The sequence below is a fragment of the Arachis ipaensis genome, chromosome B2 (assembly GCF_059453495.1).
Source record: "Arachis ipaensis isolate K30076 ecotype BB chromosome B2, ASM5945349v1, whole genome shotgun sequence".
NCBI lineage: Eukaryota > Viridiplantae > Streptophyta > Magnoliopsida > Fabales > Fabaceae > Arachis > Arachis ipaensis.
This window is the reverse complement of record NC_142437.1, coordinates 19,606,616-19,628,318: the sequence shown is the minus strand read 5'-3', so window position 1 is coordinate 19,628,318 and position 21,703 is coordinate 19,606,616. Positions and strand designations below refer to the sequence as shown.

At 33.7% G+C, this 21,703-nt stretch overlaps 2 protein-coding genes and 1 long non-coding RNA gene across 10 annotated transcripts; 1 reads left to right on the top strand and 2 right to left on the bottom strand.

Annotated features, from left to right (window-relative positions):
• The first annotated feature begins 6,336 nt into the window (after window positions 1-6,336).
• On the top strand, window positions 6,337-14,069 carry LOC107625028 (dolichyl-diphosphooligosaccharide--protein glycosyltransferase subunit 2). 4 transcript variants are annotated; one of them, XM_016327553.3, is made up of 20 exons: window positions 6,337-6,462; window positions 6,581-6,746; window positions 7,147-7,339; window positions 7,660-7,749; window positions 7,981-8,043; window positions 8,170-8,239; window positions 8,396-8,460; window positions 8,984-9,038; window positions 9,623-9,750; window positions 9,843-9,958; window positions 10,073-10,142; window positions 10,785-10,889; window positions 11,016-11,105; window positions 11,213-11,358; window positions 11,529-11,640; window positions 11,715-11,798; window positions 12,138-12,218; window positions 12,308-12,532; window positions 13,119-13,241; window positions 13,750-14,069. In XM_016327553.3, exons 2-20 carry the CDS (start codon window positions 6,583-6,585, stop codon window positions 13,864-13,866), a joined length of 2,097 nt encoding a protein of 698 aa, XP_016183039.1. In that variant the 5' UTR covers window positions 6,337-6,462; window positions 6,581-6,582; the 3' UTR covers window positions 13,867-14,069. The 4 variants fall into 4 exon arrangements, with proteins under 4 accessions (XP_016183039.1, XP_088361089.1, XP_016183038.1 ...); XM_016327552.3 differs by having other exon boundaries at window positions 6,344-6,462; window positions 9,840-9,958; XM_088504963.1 differs by having other exon boundaries at window positions 6,337-6,746.
• On the bottom strand, window positions 12,094-13,858 carry LOC110268757 (uncharacterized). The gene is made up of 2 exons (XR_002357184.2): window positions 13,609-13,858; window positions 12,094-13,292 (listed from the first exon to the last, which is right to left on the bottom strand). It is a non-coding gene; the product is annotated as an uncharacterized LOC110268757 (long non-coding RNA).
• Window positions 14,070-16,163: 2,094 nt separating the features above from the next.
• Window positions 16,164-21,229, bottom strand: LOC107625029 (putative methyltransferase PMT3). Of its 5 annotated transcripts, none has more exons than XR_015905184.1 (10): window positions 21,041-21,203; window positions 20,262-20,370; window positions 19,922-20,142; window positions 19,640-19,804; window positions 19,341-19,523; window positions 18,644-19,238; window positions 18,107-18,219; window positions 17,502-17,722; window positions 16,919-17,036; window positions 16,164-16,773 (listed from the first exon to the last, which is right to left on the bottom strand). XR_015905184.1 is itself a non-coding variant. In XM_016327556.3 (9 exons), the coding sequence occupies exons 3-9, from the start codon at window positions 20,132-20,134 to the stop codon at window positions 16,473-16,475; spliced, it is 1,791 nt and encodes a 596-aa protein (XP_016183042.1). In that variant the 5' UTR covers window positions 20,135-20,142; window positions 20,262-20,370; window positions 21,041-21,229; the 3' UTR covers window positions 16,164-16,472. The 5 variants fall into 5 exon arrangements, 3 of the variants coding, with proteins under 3 accessions (XP_016183042.1, XP_016183040.1, XP_016183041.1); XR_015905185.1 differs by having other exon boundaries at window positions 20,275-20,370; window positions 21,041-21,181; XM_016327556.3 differs by lacking the exon at window positions 16,919-17,036 and having other exon boundaries at window positions 21,041-21,229.
• Window positions 21,230-21,703: the final 474 nt, after the last annotated feature.

The following is a 21,703-nucleotide window of genomic DNA, read 5'->3' as shown; positions in this document are numbered from 1 at the left end:
AGAGAAAAAGGGATATCTGATTTGATTGCAGCATCTAATGCTACACGCTACTCAAAGGGAAGAATCATTTCAATTAATTTCATTCTCTTTCCTAATTCAATGATGTTCAAATTTCTTACTTCTCTCTCATCACTTTCCTTCTCTTCTTCGATCCTTACACAGCAAACCATGGAGACTTTGAGCTATCAAAAGGAAGGGAAGGCAAACTACAAGACCATCTCAATGATGGCAAGAAAACATAAAAAATGCAGTGGCTAAGATCTTTAAACCATGAAAGGAAAGATATGGTGATGAGATCTTGGCTCCTCCATACCAAAAATGGAGAAGGAGATTCGGCCAGCAAGGAGAAGATCTTGGAGGAGATGGCTTGTCACTACTTTTGAGTTCACTCATCACAGAAGGTAGCTAGGGTGGCTACGTGAGGAAGGAAGCAAAAGTGGAGCAGAAGAAGTCATCATCATCATGAAGCATCAAGGGCTAGAAATCCATCTTGGAGAGCAAGCCAAGGATGGAGAGCTCGGATTGATGAAGAGTGATGACCAAGGAAGGACTAGAGGTAATTGCATGTTGGTTATTGCATGGATTATCTCTTCTCTCTCTCTGGCCGAACCGGTTTTGTTACTTGGAGAAGAAGAAGTTGGCTAGGTTTGTTGGTTTCAACCTTGGAGGCTTCTCCCTATAAGTAAGGGTAAATAGTCAGGATTTGATTCAAGGAGAAAGTGTGAGAGTGCAAGGCATAGAGTTCTCAGAGCTACCTGAGCTAATAGATTTCTCTTCTCCTTCAATGTATTCTGTTTTGTATTTTTCTGTTTAATTTTGTCATGTCTTAAGTCTCATGGAAAAAGGCAAACAGTGAGGTTTGTATGAAAAAGCCATAGAGCAGAAAAAGGCAGAGAGAGCAAAATTAAAAGAAAAAGCCATAGATGTCCTTAGAGTTCCTTTGTTCATCTATGTTATGTTTCATGATTCTGTGGGAATCCCCTTGTAAGTTGGATTAGCACTTTACAGTCTGTAATTAGAAAAATTATTGTGAAATTCCATCATGTTTGTGATGGAGACTGGATGTAGGCTGCATTGCACTTAGCAGCTAAACCAGGATATATCTGGGTGTAATTTTCTCTCTTCTCTACTCCATTTCTATTTCTACTGCACAGGAGCAAAAACCAAAAATATCTCGTGTCAAGTGACGAGATAAAAAGAAAAGTCTCGTGGTTGGGGACGAGACAAAAGAAAAAGTCTCGTGGCTAGTCACGAGATAAAAAGACAAGAAGTTTCCAAAATTGGTTTCAAAGGTCAGCAAGTATTATCAAGCAAAAAGGGGGCTAAGATTCAACCCCCCTTCTCTTAGCCATTGATAACCATCAAAATGTTGTCATTTTTCAGATGCAGGTCGAGAGACCCCTCACTAGGCGTCTGGAGTTCCTGTTACAGAGGAGTTGGGACTTTGTATTTTGGGTTATTTTGATGTATATGTACATATATATGTATTGTGTAGAGTTCTCCCTTATTTTGTTTAGCTTTTGTGCCTCATAGAGGTTTTGTGAAGAACTAGGATTTCCATTTGAGTATTTTGGGACTTGGATTGTATATGTATGTATATGATATTCTCCGGCCAACCTTAGTTTCGCAAGTTGAGCCCAGGGCTTGAATACTTTGTATCCTTGACTCTCTACTCTTGTTATATATGCATGTACCTCTACTTTCTTCGTACGCAAGTAAACGTTATCTTGAGTGTTGCGCTTTTATTTTCACGATTTTGCTTTAACCAACCTTCAAGGCTCCTCGAATATTATAATCCTACAACTATATTATGGATGTATGTTTTATTTTAGAGGTTGTAATACCGCACCACCTCTATTTTACGGCTTAAGCGTAAAGCTCTGTGTGGTAGGTGTTACACCGGCAACTATAAGTTGGAGTGACTTTTAATCAGCGACTATAAAGCGAAATCAATCCAAATAAGCTGATACCTATAAGTCGGAATCACTCCAAACAAATTAACATTTATAAGTCAGAATCACTCAAAGCAAGCTGACATATATAAGTCAGAGTGAATCCAACAAACAATCAACTATGAGTTCGTCCAAAAATACACTGATATAAGCAACACTTTTTCGAATAACAACCTTGACCAATTTTATTTTCAAGATTATCAAGTTGATCTTAGGACTAATCCTCATATCTTCAAATTATACACAAACTGTATCTTTCTCATATCCTACCAAGTTATAACTCGATTTTCATAAAAGCTCAACCTGCTTCTCTTAAAAATAAACAGGTCAAGCTTAAGAGCGCACCATATTATCATTATTCATAATAACTTAGTTTTATTTTTATTTAATTTAAACTCTTCTCTCTAAAATGACTATTATTTTTCAAGTACAACAAGTTGAGCTTAGGGGGCTACCACTTATTATCACAATGACAATTTATAGGTCAAAAAGTTATTTAAGTTCGACCTGTCTTATTGCAAATATCATAGGTCAAGTTTGGAGGTTATGATTTGCTATTAATACCTCGACCTACATGTTGAAGATAAGTGTGTATGTCCAACAAAATACTATCATGAATTATTATTATTATTAGCTTTCATAATTAAGATACTGTCCTTAATTAAAATTAGAAACAAATAATTACGAAAGGGATCATAATAATAAGATATATATTTTTTAGTACTTTTAATTTAAATTATTTTTAATTATAGAATCATTAAAATTAGAACATTAGTGATTCGGGTATATATATATATATATATATATATAGTCTTTATTGGATGAAAACTAATAGATTTTATTTATTAAATTATATATATAAATAGTTCATATAGAGATATGATCATTGAACTGACTCACTCTGAGAACTCCTAATGATTATAGTTACTATATATTTGTCAATATAATATTCTCACGATGAACATAATATTAGAATTTTCCTTTGACCTGCGACTATCATAGTAATTCACAATATATTTATTATACTTTGATTCCGGACATCTAATACCCTACGGTGCTAGTTGAATGGATATTGGATATGATTTAAATACTTGTAGAATTAATGATTAGTCAATATGAAATCCATCAACTATGGTAATGAGTTCGAGCTTGACAATTATAATGAATGAATTAAACAATGTCTTGGCCAAGGGATTTGAATGATTAAAGAAATAAATTTTTTAGGTCATTCATAATTCATTATAATAATGGTAACAAGTTAGAGTTTGACAATCCAACCGTACTCTAAAAGTTAGCCAAGAGCTAGAAAGATGGAAGGAATTATATTTTTGTTCTTCTTAGGTTCTTAGTAAAAATATTATTACTTCACGTTATCGGGTCGTCAAGGAGTGTTGCTAGATACTAACATTGATTAGTAAAATTTAGTATGACTAATTTACTACCCGCTTAGTATTAAACCTACGAGATCATACACTAACGAGTGTTCTAATTCTTAGTAAAGAATTATTTAATTATTATTTTGATTTGATCAAATAAATAATTATATTAATTCAAACAAAATATTATTATATTCTTTGTTAGCACTATGAATACAATAATATGATAATTGAAAATATTAAATAATTAATTATTTATTCTATGATGAGTTTTAAATATGGATAAGATTTTAACTTATTCTATTTCAAATAAGTTACCAAACTCATATTATATATATGTATATGGTAAAGGAAACATAATAATTTTTTCTTTACCTCTACATACACAAAATAGTCTAATTCTTGGTGAAACATTTTTGGTGTATGAACTTGCAAAAGGTTTTCCAATTAAATTTTTTGGTCAAGGAGTTGACAACAAGAATCAGTCTTGGTGTGGCTACACATAGTGCCTTCATACTATCGAAGGAGAAAGTCTTATTCACTAGTATACTCAGGTATTGGCATCTTACCCGTCTTATTTTGATAAAATTTTAATCACAAAATAGATCAATTTGATTATTTTATTATTTTCGCTGTATGTTATGAACACTTTGTAATTCTATACTACACTACTTATAAATCGAAATTATACAAATCAAATGTGCTAAATCAAAGGCACGTGTCTTCCCTTTTTAATAAATTTTTTGGTATAAGCTCAAATAATGTTCAGGAGCAATTACCACAAAATCAGACTAATATCCCTAACAATTCCGCAATAATAAGTCAATTTAGTAACCCTATTATGGTACAACTAAAACCTAATTCACTCTATATAAATAGCAAGTCAAAACAAAGAGATGTATGCTATCTACTTTAAATAACATTATACTCATCTCTTACTCTTATTTACTTGAGCGTCAGAATATTTTTACAAATATATACCGCCGTTGTTTCTCTTGAAATCGACGTATACCTCTTCCATTTCAGGCGAAGAAAAGCTCAATCCCTGAATAAGACGAATTATACCTACCGCTAGACTTACTATGTAAGAATATTTGGCACCCGCCTTGGGCCGAATAAAAGAATTCCTTCTCCACCAAGATTCATAAACAATAAAGATACATGCGAGAATTTAAATTTGATTTTTTTTTCCCCAACCAAAGTTGGCACAATGACCAAGACCCCATAACTCACTACAAATCCTTTCAAATTTTCTGTAACTTACAATGCACAAAAAGGAGAATTTAAAATCAACTTGAAAGGAAAATGAAAGGCAAATGACCTTAACAAATTAAATTACTAAGTCATTTCTATCTCGGTAAAATTATGTGTATGCATAATCTAATTTACTTATATAAATATTTTATTTAAAATTTCAATACATCATATCTTCTTATAAGATATATACTACTTTATATACTTGGATTGTATGACATTTATGTATCTTATTATTTCGTATGTCAAAATTAATCAATCAAATCGAGAATAAACTTGACTGTCAATTAATCCGAGAACAAAATTCGATTTTCTATCAATTCGGAAACAAACTTAGTTATTAATTAGTTTGAGAACAACTATATATACTCTACCAATCATTATCTTTTTACATTTGATAGTCTCCATGAGACCATGACTAACAATCTTCTCTTCTGTTATTGTTATATCAATTCTTGAAAGTTAATAAAACTCTTATCTAAGAGGAATTACGACAAACTAATATTAAAGTTGGCATATAAAAACAAACCGACAGTTATAAGTCAGAATCAATTCAAACAAGCTGACACCTATAAATTCGAATCACTTTCAACAAACTGACGATTATATGTCGGAATCACTTTTAACAAACTGACAATTATAAGTCGGAGTCACCTCCAACTAACCGGCGATTATAAGTTGGAATCAATCCAAACAAGCTAAAATAAAGAATACTTCAAACATAAATTTTTATATATGCTTTAAATTAAATACCATTGAAAAAATAGATTAAAAAATATTTATAAATAATTATATTGTAAATAATTTTTGTAAATTTGTATCTTGATTTTGTTATACATAATAACAATATAATTAATTGTTTTATATATTAAATAACTTATACAATTTTATATTTATTTTTGAATAATATTTTATTCTTAATTTTTTTAATTATTGGTTTAATTACTCTATTGGTCCTTACAGTTTTACCAAATTTTTAATTAGATTCATATACTTTTTTTTAATTAGGTCCCTACATTGCTTTTAATTTTATAATTAGACCTTTCCTAATATAAAAATATTAGAATTAACTAAATATTTTTATACAAATTGAAGATATCTATAATTAAAAACCTAATTAAATCTTTGATCACATTTTTTAAAAAAAATATTCTATTAATTTTAATATTTTTGACGTAAAAATGACATAATTACAACATTAAAAATAGCATAAGAACCCAATTGAAAAAAAAAACAAAAAACATAAAGACCTAATTGTAAATTTTTTTTTACTTGACCTAATTACAAATTTGATAAAATTATAGAGATCAACAAAGTAATTAAATTTTAATTATTTTATCAAATTCATAATTTTAAAAATAAAAATATTAAATTTCATAAGTTTAGAGTATCTAGGAACCGAATTGGGTGTTGGACTGTTGGCTGATTGGCTCTATCTACACGAACCGGTGAGAAACCGAACCAGTTAACAACACATCGAGAAAGTATAGGGAGCCAATGAAGATTTAGAAAGTAGTAGAGATATGATTATTAGTGTTACATTGTCTTGTCAGGTTATGCTTTTGGGACGAGTAGTTTTAGGACATAATATTAGAATTCCAGATCCAAAAGATCAAGAGTTCGAACCTTGGTAAACTCAAAATTAGCTTTTTATAACATGAGATGTTTATTATCCCTGCCGGATATTCATAAACCAAAAATTTAGTCCATTGTACACATTGTACACTTAGACCATTGGCTCCCTAGCACTACTCCAATACATCATCACTTCATCAGTATTCAGAATTCAGTAGTGTAAGTCGTCGCTGCTAAGTGGGAGCACTCCTCGGCGCTGACCCATCTCACTCTCTTCTCTTCTCTTCTCTCTTTCTCTCTCTCTCGTATGCTCCATTCTCTTATTCTTCTTCATTCTTCTGATCCACTTCCATCATTTCTCAAAATGCAATACTTCACCACTGATTTCATCGCTCAACAAAATTATTAATTCATATTCTGCAGGAATGGCCTTCGTTCGCGCACCGTCACCGTTTCTTCTCGTCCTCGTTCTAGCTCTCTCGATCTTCGCCGCCATTACCGCCACCACCACTATTCCCCAACCGATCTCCGATCATCACCGATCCGCCGCATTGAACCTCTTCGCCCCTTCTCACGGATCGTTTCCCAGGTTAAAACCAAGAGAAACCCTAATTAAACCCTCTCGTAGCTCATTCTCGTAAAGAATTACTGTTGTTGCGATTTGCAGAAAAAATGTTTCTTTTTAAAAAAATGCTGTTGACGTCGCCACAATTGTTGTTGGGAGATGGCATTCATGACAATATTGCTGCTGCAATTTGCAGTTTCTTAAAACGATAAGATTAGAGTTAATATGCTGAATGTGATGTTGAGATTGTGTTTGTTGTGCGTAGAGATCAGTTTGCGTTGTGATTCCATTAAATGCATTATTTTTTCTGTTTGATTCTGATCTGTGCAAATGCTGCTTGTTTCTTTACTATTGTTAGATTTGTATGCTATGTTGGAAATGGTCTTGACTCAACTGATTGAATACTGTGTTCTGTTTTCATCAGTTTGCAGGATGCGTATGAGGCTCTCAGGGTTTTTGAGATTCTAGGGATTGAAGAGAAGCACCGTGTGAGCACGGACACATGTAAGGTGGTGTTGGAAAATCTGAGTTCGTTGTCATCGTCTCTTAAGGATTTGTTCTATGCTTTGAAAGTTAATGGCATATTGAAATGCAAGGTTAATGGGGAGGTTTTCGAGGTACTTATATTTAAATTTGTTTTTATTAACTATTATTTGACTGCAGTTGTTGCTTGTTTCTAAATAGGATGTTCGAAAACAATACTGTTATTTTCAAACCTAAATATGATACAAATTTGAAATGTCCCACTTAATGTGGTGTGCAATTATTATCGGCTTATTTAACTGCAAAATACACATCATTTATTGTTGCTCTGATCATAACATTAGGTGATTAACTAGAAATTTGTATATTGTTAACCATGTTGAGAGGGTGGAAAAAATTTGTCAGATAATAATTTTAAGTATGGAAACTAATGTAATTCATTTATATTGTAAAGGGTATTGCTTCAAGACTCAAGGCTTCTATCAGCGATGCAAGTCCTTTGCCTGACCTATACTACTCAATAGGAGGTTTGGTTCTCATAAAGGTAATTTTTTGGCCTCTACTTTACGCAGCAAACCCAAAGGACTATGTTAAACATGTTTTTATGTTTTTATTCATGAAGCTTATTTCCTTGGAATTTTACCATTATAGTTGATAATTCAATTTTTTAAATATGCCAAATCTTCTTTCATGATGTGTTAGTTTAAGTTTTGGACACTTTAGTATTCTTTTTTCATTTCCTGTGGTCCTTACCTTCTTTTGATCTCCTTTGCAGGATCAGGATTCAAATGTTGATGTTCTTCTTGCTGATGCCACGGGAACTTTTCAGTCAATCAAGGTTCCTTCTGTTATTTTAGTTGTGTTAAATAAGATTGCTGCGAGTTCTACTATTGAAGGATACTTCCTTGATAAATACTTTCTTGTGTGCTTTTGATGTCATGCCCTTACTCCTCATCATTGGCAGGCTCAAAGCCAAAGTGATGGAAAATGGCGCTACAGTTCTGACAAAACGGAATCCAGTGCCTATGCTGCTGGTAATTCATGGAAAAATGTTTTGATATATTATTATTTATCTTTCATATGCCTAATATTTTCCATGTCAGAGCTAGCATTTGACTTGTGCCTTCCCTTGAATTATTTTAATTGCTGAACTTTATATTTACTGACAACTTCTTGTGTGTATCTTGCAGGATTAGCATTTGAAGCCCTTGCTGGAGTGATTTCACTAGCATCATCTGAAATTGACCAGTCTAAGGTAAAGTTGGATCCTAGCTAGTTGTTTAATTGAATAATTTTAACAAATTGTCTAGAAATTTATTTAGATAAAATTAATTGCACTAGAAATAGTATGTCATGCAGTACATGGTGATATGAAGTAAATTTATGAGTGTTACATTTCTCTTAGTATCTCTTTAGCCCTTTATGTATAATAGGAACCTTTCGTGCCTATTAATCCACCTTTTTTTTATTAAATGTGTGTAAAAATCATAAATGTGAGGTTACTCAAGATGGTAAGTACATTACACTTCAATTAAGAGGTCTTTGGTTCAAATTTTAAAAATAACCGAAAGTATTTTATGCATATATAGGATGAAGAGCATTTTTGGGCGGTAAAAAATTGTGCATCAAACCTCTCCCAATCCCCATTATATATAGTAGAATCCCCTTTATATATTTTAGAGATTAGAGAAGTAACTTTCCTACATGTTGTTACATCTTGGTAACAGAATCTGTCCTGTCACATCTATTAATATCTTATACTAGTTCCGTATTGGCAGGTCAATACTGTAAAACATGATATACTGAAGCTTTTTGACAGCATTGAGAAAAATGGTATGCATGGCTGCTTCTTTTACCTCATTCAAAGTGAGAAGTTTTAATATTTATTTTATAACTATGTAATTCTCTTTAGTTGGCATGTAATGGGACATTACAATTTTTAATATACTTAATGCCCAACGTTTCTGATCTAAGTAGCCCGAGGTTAGATGCATCTTCAGAATTCTTGAATTTTGAGAGTCCATTTGATTAGGGGTGAGATTGTTGGATGTTTGTTTTAGTTCACTCGTTTCTGAAAGGTGCCATTTAGCATCAAAGTGAATAATTTCCTTGAAGATTCTTGTACTTTTAGATGAGAGGAGCAAATATTGGTCATTAGACTACATATGGATGTCCAACATTAAAATAAAGGACATATGATCACTCGAAAATGTCAAATGGCTTTATACTTTATTTTTGACCCATTAATGTAAAATATCCATTGGTCAAAATTACTTTGCATTATTACAATTAACTATTAATCTGACTTGATATGCTTGACAAACACACGTGCACATGCATAATTTAATTGGTCCTGCCATTCTTTATGTCTAATATTTTGCATGTTGAACTTATACAAACATATTATAAATTTACAGATGATGGAAGCTTCTATTTTGATGGGGAAACTGTTGGTGGGCATGAGCATCAGGATTCCCTTTCCACGACCTCTTCAGTTGTTCGAGGGGTTACTGCATTTGCTGCTGCAGTTTCTGGAGAAATAAATGTATGTAGAGTATATGTGATTACTGTCCATTTTTTTTAAAGAAAAAAGTTTGGGAAAATATAACTTTTATATTTTGCCTTTGCATTTAGCAGCTTCCAGGGGATAAAACATTGGGTTTAGCAAAGTTTCTCTTGGGCATTGGAGTCCCAGGAGATGCTAAGGACTTCTTCAATCAAGTTGAATCGTTAGCTTTTCTGGAGAGCAAAAGGCAAGTGCCTATACAAGTCAATCTATTGTTTAAATTTGTTTTACAGCAATATTTCTTTTCCTTCTGTTTCTTGTTCTTCTCAGCCAATGTAACTCTTGACTTATCTTGTTGTAGGGTTACCATCCCATTGATATTGTCACTTCCTGAAACGGTCTATTCATTAACCACGAAAGGCCAACTTAAGGTATGTAGCTAATTAAAGTATTTAAAATCTTTGTTTAGCTATAGTTTTACTTTATTAAGGTCTTGGTCCTTGCAAATTTTCCCATATGATATTGGTCCGTATTTTGGATTTTGGTCCTTGCCCTATTAAGGCACTGGACATTAGGTTTCTATCTCAATGCCTTCTCATGATATTTGGTATTCTTTGTTCAACAAAAAAAAAGTGGAAAATATCCATTGACTTGGTAACCCTATGGGTTTCTAATCTTCTTGTTGATGAGTCAAACCTCTTTAAAAATTCAATTGCAATTTATAAAATTGGTTTCTCTTCATTTATCACGAATAATTCTTGTTATTCTTATTAGCCCATATATTCCATATATTTTTATTTTTGTTTTTATCTTAAGGAAAAGTAACACTCTATACCTTGAACACTAGTTGCATTACCTACAATCATTGCTAGTTGATTCATCTGCATGCCATGCTACATCATATCAATACCTCATCCTTATACATATCCAATTCTGCATGCAGCATCTATTTCACTCAGCTATACAATTTTACTCTTCACTTATGTTCTCCATAGATTTGTGAATAAGCGGTGTTTCTACTTATTTACTGTTGAGAAAATATGACATTTATTACAAATTACAAAACTGATCAGGTTCGTGTGAGTACAGCACTTGGTTCAGCCGCACCACCTCTAGTAGTTAAGCTTGTCCGAGCTTTCAGTTCTGGTGCAAAAGATTCAAGTATTATTGAGAGCAAGGTGAGTGATGAGTCAAAGGACTTATTTTGAGGGGTGAGGCTTGATAGAATATATAATTATAGCACTATTATTTAGTTTCCCTGGATTCTCTCTTATCTATGGCATTGTCATTTTTCCATGATGCAGGAACTCCAGTATGACAAAAGAAGTGGACTTCATGTCTTGGATGGTTTCACAAATAATGTGGATGTGGGAACATATGTGTTTGTTTTTGAGGTATTCCTGTTTATTTAGTGTAGGTTTTATTCCCCTTCTGTTGCATACTTGCATCAAGATATATTTGTGTTTTCCTTTCAATCATATTATGTTACATGTGTTTGTAGATTGTGCTTCATGACACTCACAGTAAACAAGTTTATGCTACCGGCGGCCAAATTCACATGCCTATATATGTTACTGGAATTATTGCAGTCAGCAATGCAGAAATCGGAGTTCTGGGTGACCTTGGAAGTGTCCAGACAAAAAAAGCGTAGGTTTCCATCATCATAGTTAGGATACTTCTGATTGCAGATTAGTATGTCGTCATTTTCTTGTGACTCTGTCCTGTAAAATTTAGGTTATATCTTTGTACCATATTCTGTTTGTAGCTCTTACTTTGATGACTTTTTTTCATTTTCCAAATTCCATTTACTGGTGCAGGCTAGATCTTGCCGGAAATGATGTTGTTTCATTTTCAGCTAACCATCTGCAGAAGTTGCGGTTTTCTTTCCAATTGGCAACTCCTCACGGTCATGTTTTTAAGCCACATCAGGTATGCCGCTGCTGCATAGACCTTTTGAATGTCATTTCTGTGGCCTGTATATTGAGGATTTTGTTGTGCTGCAGGCAATTTTGAAGTTTAGGCATGAGATAAAGGTAGAACACGTCTTTGTGATTGGAAATGTTGGCAAGAAGTTTGAGATCACTCTGGTAAGTATATCTTGGTTGGAGTACTTGTTAAGCTTATTAAATCGTGCAATTCTGCATAGTTTATATCTCTCTGGATATATAAATTGAGAGATTAATTGAATAGAGAAGTTATCTTGCTACATTATATTGCACAAATTTTACCACTTGTAAGGCAACTGTAACCTTATATTGCTACATTAGAACTGCTGACCTTCCCTAACTGCTTTTTTGCTATCTCTAACAGAGGTGCTTATATAAACATCTTTCTTTGCCATTATAATTTTGTGAATGCCGGAAAGTCTTGTATCTCATATTCTTTGTTTGTTCTTGTTTTGCTTACATTGTTGTTTTGGCTTGTAGGATTTTCTTGGCCTGGTGGAGAAACTGTTCTATCTCTCAGGCAAATATGATATTGAGCTGACTGTTGGTGATGCTGCCATGGTATCTCGCAAAACCTCCTTTTAATTTCAATTTCCTATCTTGTCCTTAGAAACAGTAAGGATATCCAAGTGAAAACTACTTTATTTCAGGAAAACTCTTTCATACGGTTGCTTGGCCATGTCAAATTAGATCTTCCGGAAGCACCTGAGAAGGCAGCCCAACCTCCTGCACCCCCAGTTGACCCGTACTCAAGATATGGGCCCAAAACAGAGATAACTCACTTATTCAGGACCCCTGAAAAGCGACCACCTCAGAATCTCTCTATTACTTTCTTGGGTTTGATCCTTTTGCCATTCCTTGGCTTTTTAATTGGGGTAAGTCTTATTTTGGTACTTGGGTGGCATAAATATATTTGTCCTCATGCCTCTTTTTAAGAGAAGGCAGCGGTGTAGAAAAAAAATGGGAAAAGTAACACAAATGGAAAGTGAATAATGCAGTGTGTTTGTGTAGCCATTTTGTTTATTTTTATGAACTTAACATATGCTTAGGATGAGAATGTTATGCTTGATAAGTAGACGCACCAGATAAAATAAGTTGAGAACGTTTGCTTTAGAGAGAAGTTAGGTGACATGCTCTCATGCATTGCAGACAAAATAATAGAATTCATCTCAAGTGATTTGTTCATGTAAAGAGAAGACTTGTAGAAACTTCAGAATGGATCAGATTGATATCAAGACAATGGTTAAAGGGAGACCATAATGAATGACTTAGTCTTAATTGGCTTATTTGTAGACATGGTTTATGATAGGACAGTGATTTCATTTTTAGTGGGTGGGGAAATGTAAAACGGATACCTTTTATTGACAAAAGACTTGGTAGTTGTAGTAGCAGCAGATGGCTGCTTTATTTTCAGTTGATTTGATCTGTCGTGGTCATCACTCCCTCTTATCTCATCTACAGTTATTACGTTTGGGGGTGAACCTGAAGAATTTCCCCAGTTCAACAGTACCTGCTGCATTTGCCATGCTGTTCCAACTCAGTATTGCCGCAGTGCTGTTGCTTTATGTACTTTTCTGGTTGAAGGTATGTTCACTCTTCACTAGTGTAGCATTATGAATTGATGTTTATTGGTTCCTGTAGACCAGAAGTAACTAATGCATCAATCAGAAGCATTATCTCCTTTGAACATTATTAAAACTGATTTTGGGGAGGAGGTAAAATTGATTTTGCGTAATTTTTTTAATTTTTTATCATTTGATTTCTAACTCGCTCAATTCTTTCCTCTGGAATTGTTTTTGGGAGAAGTGAAAACATTTTACATCTAAATCACATTTGGAGTGTCTACAAACATAAATCACATTACGTCAAACATCAATTCGAACTAAATTCAGTCAGAACTAATTCTACTTAGAATCAGTTCAGCAGAAGCAAAATCAAATACATAAATCACCTGAACAAGTGGTGGATAGTTGCACTGGAAGTGTTCGTTTTCATTCCCCTTCTTATCCGAAAGGGGAATACTATTACTGTCTGTTTATTTCTATTTCTCCTTTGAAGTGCTTATCTCTAGTTACTTTTGCTGATGTTGCAGCTGGACCTGTTCACTACTCTCAAAACACTTGGCTTTTTGGGAGCTTTCTTGATGTTTTCCGGGCACCGGATTCTCTCCTATCTTGCTTCGACATCAACCAAGTTGAAATCTGCATGAGTGAAGCAAGTAATGTCTATTATATAAAGCGATGATTAGATAACTTGAGTTTTTCACTTTAAGGAATTTTTTTAACTGATCCAATTTTGTAGGACCCTTGTTGTACTAGTTAATAACAAATTTAGAGAGCTCAATTTAGAGACAAGTGCTAAAATTTTATGGTCATAAAGTTTTATCCTTGAATCAATCACCTGATTTTAACATATGCTATATGGCCTCAGTATCATGGTAAGCTAAGATTCAATTTGAATTTGAGAGGACTGTTGATGTTTTAGGGTGTGATTTGTTGGGAAGAAATGCAGGAAGCAGTAGGTTAAAGAGTAAAACTTGGTTCCTCCAAAAATCACGAAATATATGATAATAACGTCTCGAGTTTTAGCTAATGGATTAGAGGTTAGTGTTTGATCTGTTGGTGTGAAGTGTGAACACGTTTTTCCTAGCATTTTGTGGGCGCAGTATGCAACATTTAGATATATAAACTTGAAAATGAATTATAACTAAAAGTTGAGTAGGTTCTAACTTCAAACATAATGATTATTTTGATAGAAAACAAGATAACACGAAGCCTCTGCGAATATTGATGGATGTTCTTAATGTTTCTTTATATTTTTTTTTTCCGTTTTTGGGTTCTTAATGTTTCTGTGATCGGTAAATAATAAAGCTTTTATCTATAATGAAATCTTTATATCTTTAAACTAAACATTCAAACCCAAAAAGGAGATGTAGTGCATTAACCAAAACTATCTTGCATCAGACACCAAAAAATAAAATATCTTGCTTCAAAAGTTTTTATTCTATATATAACTTTTCTAATTTTATTATTATAATAAATTTTAATGCAAGGTATATTTTTATTTTGGATGAAGGATGATGGAGAAGTGTCGTAATAATAAAAGGGATCTATATTGTTTATTGATTTGGAAAAAGCGTACGATAAGGTGCCAAGGGAGGTTTTATGAAAAGTTCTGGAAAGGAAGAGAGTAATGATCGTATATATTCGTGCAATTAAAGACATGAATGATAGGACTACAACTAGTATGAAAACTCAAGATGGTGTGATTGATGGATTTTCTATTGGTATAGGATTACACAAAGGATCATTCTTAAGTCCATATCTTTTCACATTAGTTTTGAAAGTATTCACAGAGCATATCCAAGAGTCTGTGTCATGGTGCATGTTTTTTATCAATGATATCATCCTTATATTGTAAAGTCAAGAGAAGATCTAAATAAGAAGTTGAATTTATATAGAGAAGCTCTAGAAGTGTATGGTCTGCGCATAAGTCGTAGCAAGACAGAATGTATAGAATGTAAGTTCGGCCGTCGAAGGGGAAACCCTAATACAAAGGTGAAGATTGGAGAAAACATCCACGAAAAGTTAAAAGTTTTAAGTATCTTGGGTGCATCATACAGGATAATAGAGAGATTGAACATGATGTAAATCATAGAATCTAAGCAGGTTGGTCAAAATGGCGGAGTACGTCTGATTTTATATGACAAATGCCTTTAAAACTTAAAAGGTAAATTCTATCGCATTGGTATCAGACTGGCTATGCTTTATGGTATAGAGTGTTTGGCAGCCAAAAGAGAGCACGAACATAAGTTAAGTGTAGCAAAGGTGAAGATGTTGAGATGGATGAATAGTCATACGCAATTGGATAAAGAAAATATAAGAAAGAGAGTTGGAGTAGCACCTATTGTAGAAAAGATGGTAGAATCGCGTCTCAGATAGTTTGGATATGTGAAAAGAAGACCGACAGAACACCCAGTCAGGAGAGTGGATGAGATAGAAGATAGACAAGGGATGAAAAGTAGAGGAAGACCTATGAAGACCATCCATGAAATGATCAAACAAAATCTACATATAAACGATCTCTCTGTGGACATGATACATGATAGAGTTCAATGACGTCGTTTAATTTATGTAGTCAACCCCACCTAGCGGGACTAGACATTGTTGTAAAATAAATGTCAATATTCGACATAGCTTCAATAAAAAGAAAATCTCAAATAAATTAATAATAAAGTGAAATAATCCCGTACTAGTTTAGTGTTTTTTTTTTTTTTTTTTTTTGGTCAAATACTAGTTTAGTTTAAATGTATTAACAGTATTACACAATTTTTTTTTTGTGAAATTTTTTGGATAAAAAGAAAAGTTGAAAATTGAGACAACATGAAACACTAATAGTTAATGCATAAATGGATATAATAATACTTTTACACCATCTCTCCACAAAATAAAAACCTAAATGGTAATCCATGTAAACATTGTTAATATATCCTGTACTTTGTTCAAATTAGTTTCGAAACAGTATAATTACCCAGATTCCTCTAATTTCCTCAATAATGACATCATGGTTACAATGTTCGCATGCAAAAATTCAAGGACCATGATTTGGTTGAGCTTTCATTACAACTCAAGCTACTCACGAGAATAAGAATAACCCAATAACATATAAAGGAGGGAAAAAGAACACACCTAAAGCATAGGGAAAAAAGAGCTATAAGCCATCTTTGCACTCAGTATTGCTTCCATTTTACACTTCCAAGTGAAAGAACAAGATTGCCGTCCATCTTCATTGATAGTAGTATATGACTATATGTCACTATTCTGAAACCCTGATGCTCTCACTTGTCAACCAAATCTTCTTTTGAATGATCAATATCGCATCGTCATCCTCACCAGATATGGCCACTTTCTCCCAGTGCAACGCCGGCAAGAATTTCTTTATTGCCAGCACCACTGACCGCTTATCGTGGACGATGATGAAACCCTTCGGCCGGAGGATTCTATCCATCTCAATTAGTAAATCTTCCGGACTGCATTCCTTCTCAATGATATCAGAAAATATAGTTGACGCATGGAGTAGGTCATATGTACGAGGGTAGGTCGAAAATGCTTCGCACCTGTCACATTGACAGCAAAACAAGGTCACAAAATAGCACTGCAAAAGCAACAAAGCATTTAGGTTAATTGGAAAACTACCATGCTTAATTTAAGCCTTTGAGTCTAATATTAATAGGAAATCAGTATTTTGAGTTGGTAACTTGCTTTTTGTTTGTCAATAACCCCAACATCCAACCTCTGCTTCGCTGTTCGTGAATCGGATAGCACTAGCATTGTCCCCTAGGCGGAGTTTGCGATATAGATCAAAAGACACCACAATGCCCTATCAAAAATCATATTTGTATTTAGACAATTTATATTGAATCTTAGTAATTTTCTCTAAAGTTTTATTAGGTCTCTTTCTACCACTAGTAATAATACTACACTCGATCCACTCTTCTAACTCGAGCCTTGATAGACCTTCTCCAAACATATCCATACCACTTGTGACAAGATTCTACCATCTCTATAACCAACACTACCCTTACTCGATTTGTGATGCAATCATTTCCTAACCATATCTAACCTAGTGAGACCGACCACTCATCCAGTCTATCTGAATCATACGACACCACAAAATCCCAATGTAAACATCTCTAGTCAAATCTTTAAATTTTTAAAAAAAAGTAATAATGGCTCAAAATAGAATACTAAAAAGAAACAAAAATCAAAATTAGTTAGAACTGGCAGGAATTGCTATTATATGTAGCCTAGTGAAGAACATTCCTTTTACAAAGATGAGTCATACCAGTTGTGAACCGTTCCCAACAGTCCTCTGTCGTATATTATCTTCAGTGTGTTTGGCCCATTTTCTGGCACCACATTCATAACCCAAACATCTTTGTCCTTCAAAGCAGCAGCAAATGAACCTAACTTTGCCTTCATGTCCATCACATTCCGGATCGTGTCAGGCTTAATTTTATTGCCAAGCATGGTCCAATAATCATTGACTCGTTGTTGCCAAACTTCCTGCACAAAATTAGTCCTTTCATAAACTTGACGCTTATATACATGTCTTTGCTTTTGTGCCAATGCCCCGAGAGTATAGATAATCAGATATACTATCAAGCTAATCATGTATTCAATTCAATTATGGAAAAAAGATCTGATAGAAAATGACACTTCAACAGTCACCAGGATTGCGATGCAATCATCTCAAATAAATTTGATCTTATCTCAGTTATATCTCTCTGTATTTTCGGTATGTTAATAGTTTCCAACGGGTCCTTCTCCACCCTCTCAAATATTTTATCTGATATTTTTATTATCTTTAGTGTAGGTAAAATTTAAGAAATCACACTAAACATTATTGAAGAAATTAAAAGGGGGAAAAGGATATATATATTGAATTACCATGTCCTTGTTAAAAAAATCGGCAGAATAATTGAAGTCCGCAAGACGAGGAGGAGGGGTAGTCAATCGTGCCGGCCAAGGAGCCAAACCGCTTCCTCTTGCTTTGTGCATTTCTGATGAAACCAGCAGGATATGTAGTTATTGACATTGAATTTTCAACTTTTAAGATTCATGAATTAACATGAGAAATTGCTACTGGAACAAAACCAAACCATGCAACATTAATAGATATAAACAGAGAGATGAAGCATCTATCTAAAAAATAAAAAAGCTACTTATTTACATAATCAACTCTTCATCACTCTTGTAAGAAACCGTATGATCACAAGGCAGAAATTTGCTGCAGTTGTTTTTTATCCCGAAAAAAAAAAAAAAAACAAAAAAAGCTGCAGTTGTTTGTTTCATCTTTCAGATTAGCGTTTTTAGAGCAATGTAATGTATGGTTTCGGAACATTCTAATGAGTTTTATCCTATGCCCTCGACATTTTTTTATATATCAGAAAAATTATTGTAAGGAAGAGCGAGGTTATCACTTACGATCAGAGTAACGTGTGATGCAAGCTTCCATATTAACTCCCCAAACAGCATCAGGATCATCATTGGATTTGCAAAGCGGTGGCCGAGTATCAGGCTCTCTTCTTAAGTAGCAATCGTTTGTAAGTGGCTTCACCCATATAACAGTTTGGTTCTTCTTGGCAGCTATTTTCCAACACATCCGCTCCACAAGAGCACTCATTTCTTTCCAAATTCTCTTATCCTCTTCATCTTGAGCATAAGCTTCAGGAGATGAGTAGGCGAAGTAGCCTCCTGGTCGAAGCAGTCTATCCAGCTCAAGAAGAAGAATACCGTCCCTTTGAAGCCAATCAATTCTACAACGAGAACAATGAGCAAGTTCAAATGATCTACTAGGGTACGGTAGTCTTTTAGTTCCTAAAACACCAAGATATGCCGGAATTCCTCTCTCTAAAGCAAACTGGATTTGATTTTCATGAACATCGTTTGGTGCTAATGACATTGCAATTACATCAGAAGAAAGTAGGTATCCTCCAAAGCTTGCAACACCACAGCCAACATCAAAAACATTGCGGAGCCTTCCTCTATTGTTTATATTATTATCTGGGAAGTTGAGCATCTGCAATACCAGTCATGAAGGAGAAGTTATAATGTTTTTGATGAATAAATTAAGCTTTTGTGATTATTTTAGTCCCAACCCAAACAGGAGTAACTAGCTTACATTGGCAATTGATGCAATATATTTATCGGCACCGTGATGGAAGTGAGTTCCTCCACCAGGAAAAACAATCTTTTCGCCTTTTACAACCATCCAGTTTTGGTCAGATTTTTCAGTTGCAAGATGGGTATGAGGTATATTTGCCTTCCATACCTGATCTCTACTTTTTGGCCACTTAATTGGAATCTATAATCATCAAGAACCATATAAGACACTTAAAGCCTAAGAACATAAAAACTTCTAAATATTTCGTACTTTCTTAGTTCCATCTATGAAGAAACAACAAGAGAGAGGACAGTTACCTTGTACCCTGGCGGAGGGGGAATCAAACAATTATAACGCCTCTCGGGCATTGGGCAATGTCGTTCATAATGCTCCATCAAATTCAAATCAAGCTTCAATCTTGTTTGGTATATGAGATTTCTGTCTAGGCATGGAATGAGTTCCGATAGACGATCATCGCAGACCTTAAACATGTAGTAGAACAGTAAATATAACTTGAATGTTCACATTGGAAAGTAACATTTGAGACTAGCAGAAATCTAAACACTGTGTCCCGTTAAGTCCAGATCAAGATAACTCACTGGAATGGTCTTTGGTACAACACTGGTTCCGGATGAAGATTCATCATTAACTCCATCCCCCTTCCAGCTAAATTGTTTCAAAGATTTGTTAACAGCCGAAGACTCGCTGCTATTCTGAGAATACAAGTAAATCAAACCACCAATAGTCACGAAAACCAACATAATCGTGACCAACCGTTTTCTCGGGCTCCCATCTGCTCGCCCTCTCGCCATTCTGGCCACTACATAAGAATCACACTTATCACCATGACTTCAACTAGCATACAACTGAAAGGAACAAAGATAATTCAAAAGTAAAAGCAACTATTTTAGTTAAACAACCATCCCAAATTTTCCTCACCGCACTCACTCACTTCTGAGTTCAGGAGGGCAACAATCAAATAAATGAACTTGTTCCACAAACCAACTACTTGATGAAGTTGAGAACACCTTGAAACATGATCTGAAAACTGAAAAAATAAAAATAAAAAATTAAACACAAGAAGAAATGAAACAGCATCACCACCCATCACTTAACAGTTAAAGGACAATATCACCTCTTTGTAGGACCTGCTTCACATTCTCTCACCAAACAAAAAATGATATAAATTAATTTTTTAAAATTATAGCCGCAATAATGAGCATCAAAGCGAAATCTAATAAATAAATCAACAACAATTGAAGTATTGAACTATCTTTCTTTTTTTTGTAATATTCCAAACATGGAAGATGAGCAGAAATTTCAACTGGCACTGTCAAAACCAGCTATATGAATAAATGCATATTAAAATTACTTTGAAATGATGAAAAGGAAGCATAAGGGTAAAAAGGAAATCACCGACAGTTGGGGACGTTTAAAAGAATCAAAACTTCAGTGGAAACAAAATTTTGGGTGCCACAGGCAAAGAGACATATATATATAACTGAAATGGTGAAAAGGTTCGATTTTTGCAATGAAAGTGGCAAATGAAACACAAAAAATGATAAGGGTAAGAAAAAGGGCGTTGAGTAGAGGTTGAAAATGGATCTGGGGTGTTGAAAAGGGTGGAATCTGGTGCCATGGATATGGAGAGAAAGAAAGAAACAACGTTGTATAATTATTAGAGAACACAGCATAGTACTAGTAGCACAATTACGTACCTATGACTCAGTTGAGGCTTGAGAGTTCGTTTCAGTTCAGAGGTTGCAACTTGCAAAGAGAAGAGAAAGTGGAAGCTGTGACATTGGATTTGGAACTGCGTAGCATCCAAAACTGGGATAGGCACATGGTTCCTTTTGTGCAAAGGAATATCGGAGAATTTTCACGGATATATTGATATTTCATTAATTTTTAAACGTGAATCTTACTTATAAAAAATATATATAATAAATAATTAAGATCAATCATAACAATTATTGAAATATTAATGTACTAATATACTTAAAAAATTTTCAGGATTATTATATAAGTATTTTATGAAATATTTAAGACAATGCTATTTTAACTACTAAAAGTAATTTAATAACTCGTAATTTAGGATAAATTATTTAAATTGTTCTTAATGGTTAAATAACATATTTAAAAGAATAATTTAGATAAGAGATAAATATCAATTTGGTATTTAAAAAATTCAGTCGCTAATAAAATAGTATCTAATAGATATTATCAATAATATGGTCTCTGAACGATTTTTAAATTTAATAAAAATAAATATCCATCATTTAACTCCGTTTTCATTAACAGAAAACGCTGATTTGAAAAAAAAAAATTGATAAAATCTCTAATTAATCCTTTGTTTACAGACCTTAATCCCATCCTCTCTT

Bases quoted from the DNA above. Each gene is read 5' to 3' on its own strand.
- LOC107625028 (XM_016327552.3), top strand. From the start codon at position 6,583: ATGGCCTTCGTTCGCGCACCGTCACCGTTTCTTCTCGTCCTCGTTCTA. The intron at 7,750-7,980 runs GTAATTTTTTGG...TCTCCTTTGCAG, and splicing joins GAGGTTTGGTTCTCATAAAG to GATCAGGATTCAAATGTTGA. The intron at 11,106-11,212 runs GTATTCCTGTTT...ATGTGTTTGTAG, and splicing joins CATATGTGTTTGTTTTTGAG to ATTGTGCTTCATGACACTCA.
- LOC107625029 (XM_016327554.3), bottom strand. The intron at 19,805-19,921 runs GTGAGTTATCTT...TACATGTTTAAG, and splicing joins TTGTACCAAAGACCATTCCA to GTCTGCGATGATCGTCTATC. The intron at 17,723-18,106 runs GTAATTCAATAT...AATTTTGTGCAG, and splicing joins ATTTTTTTAACAAGGACATG to GAAGTTTGGCAACAACGAGT.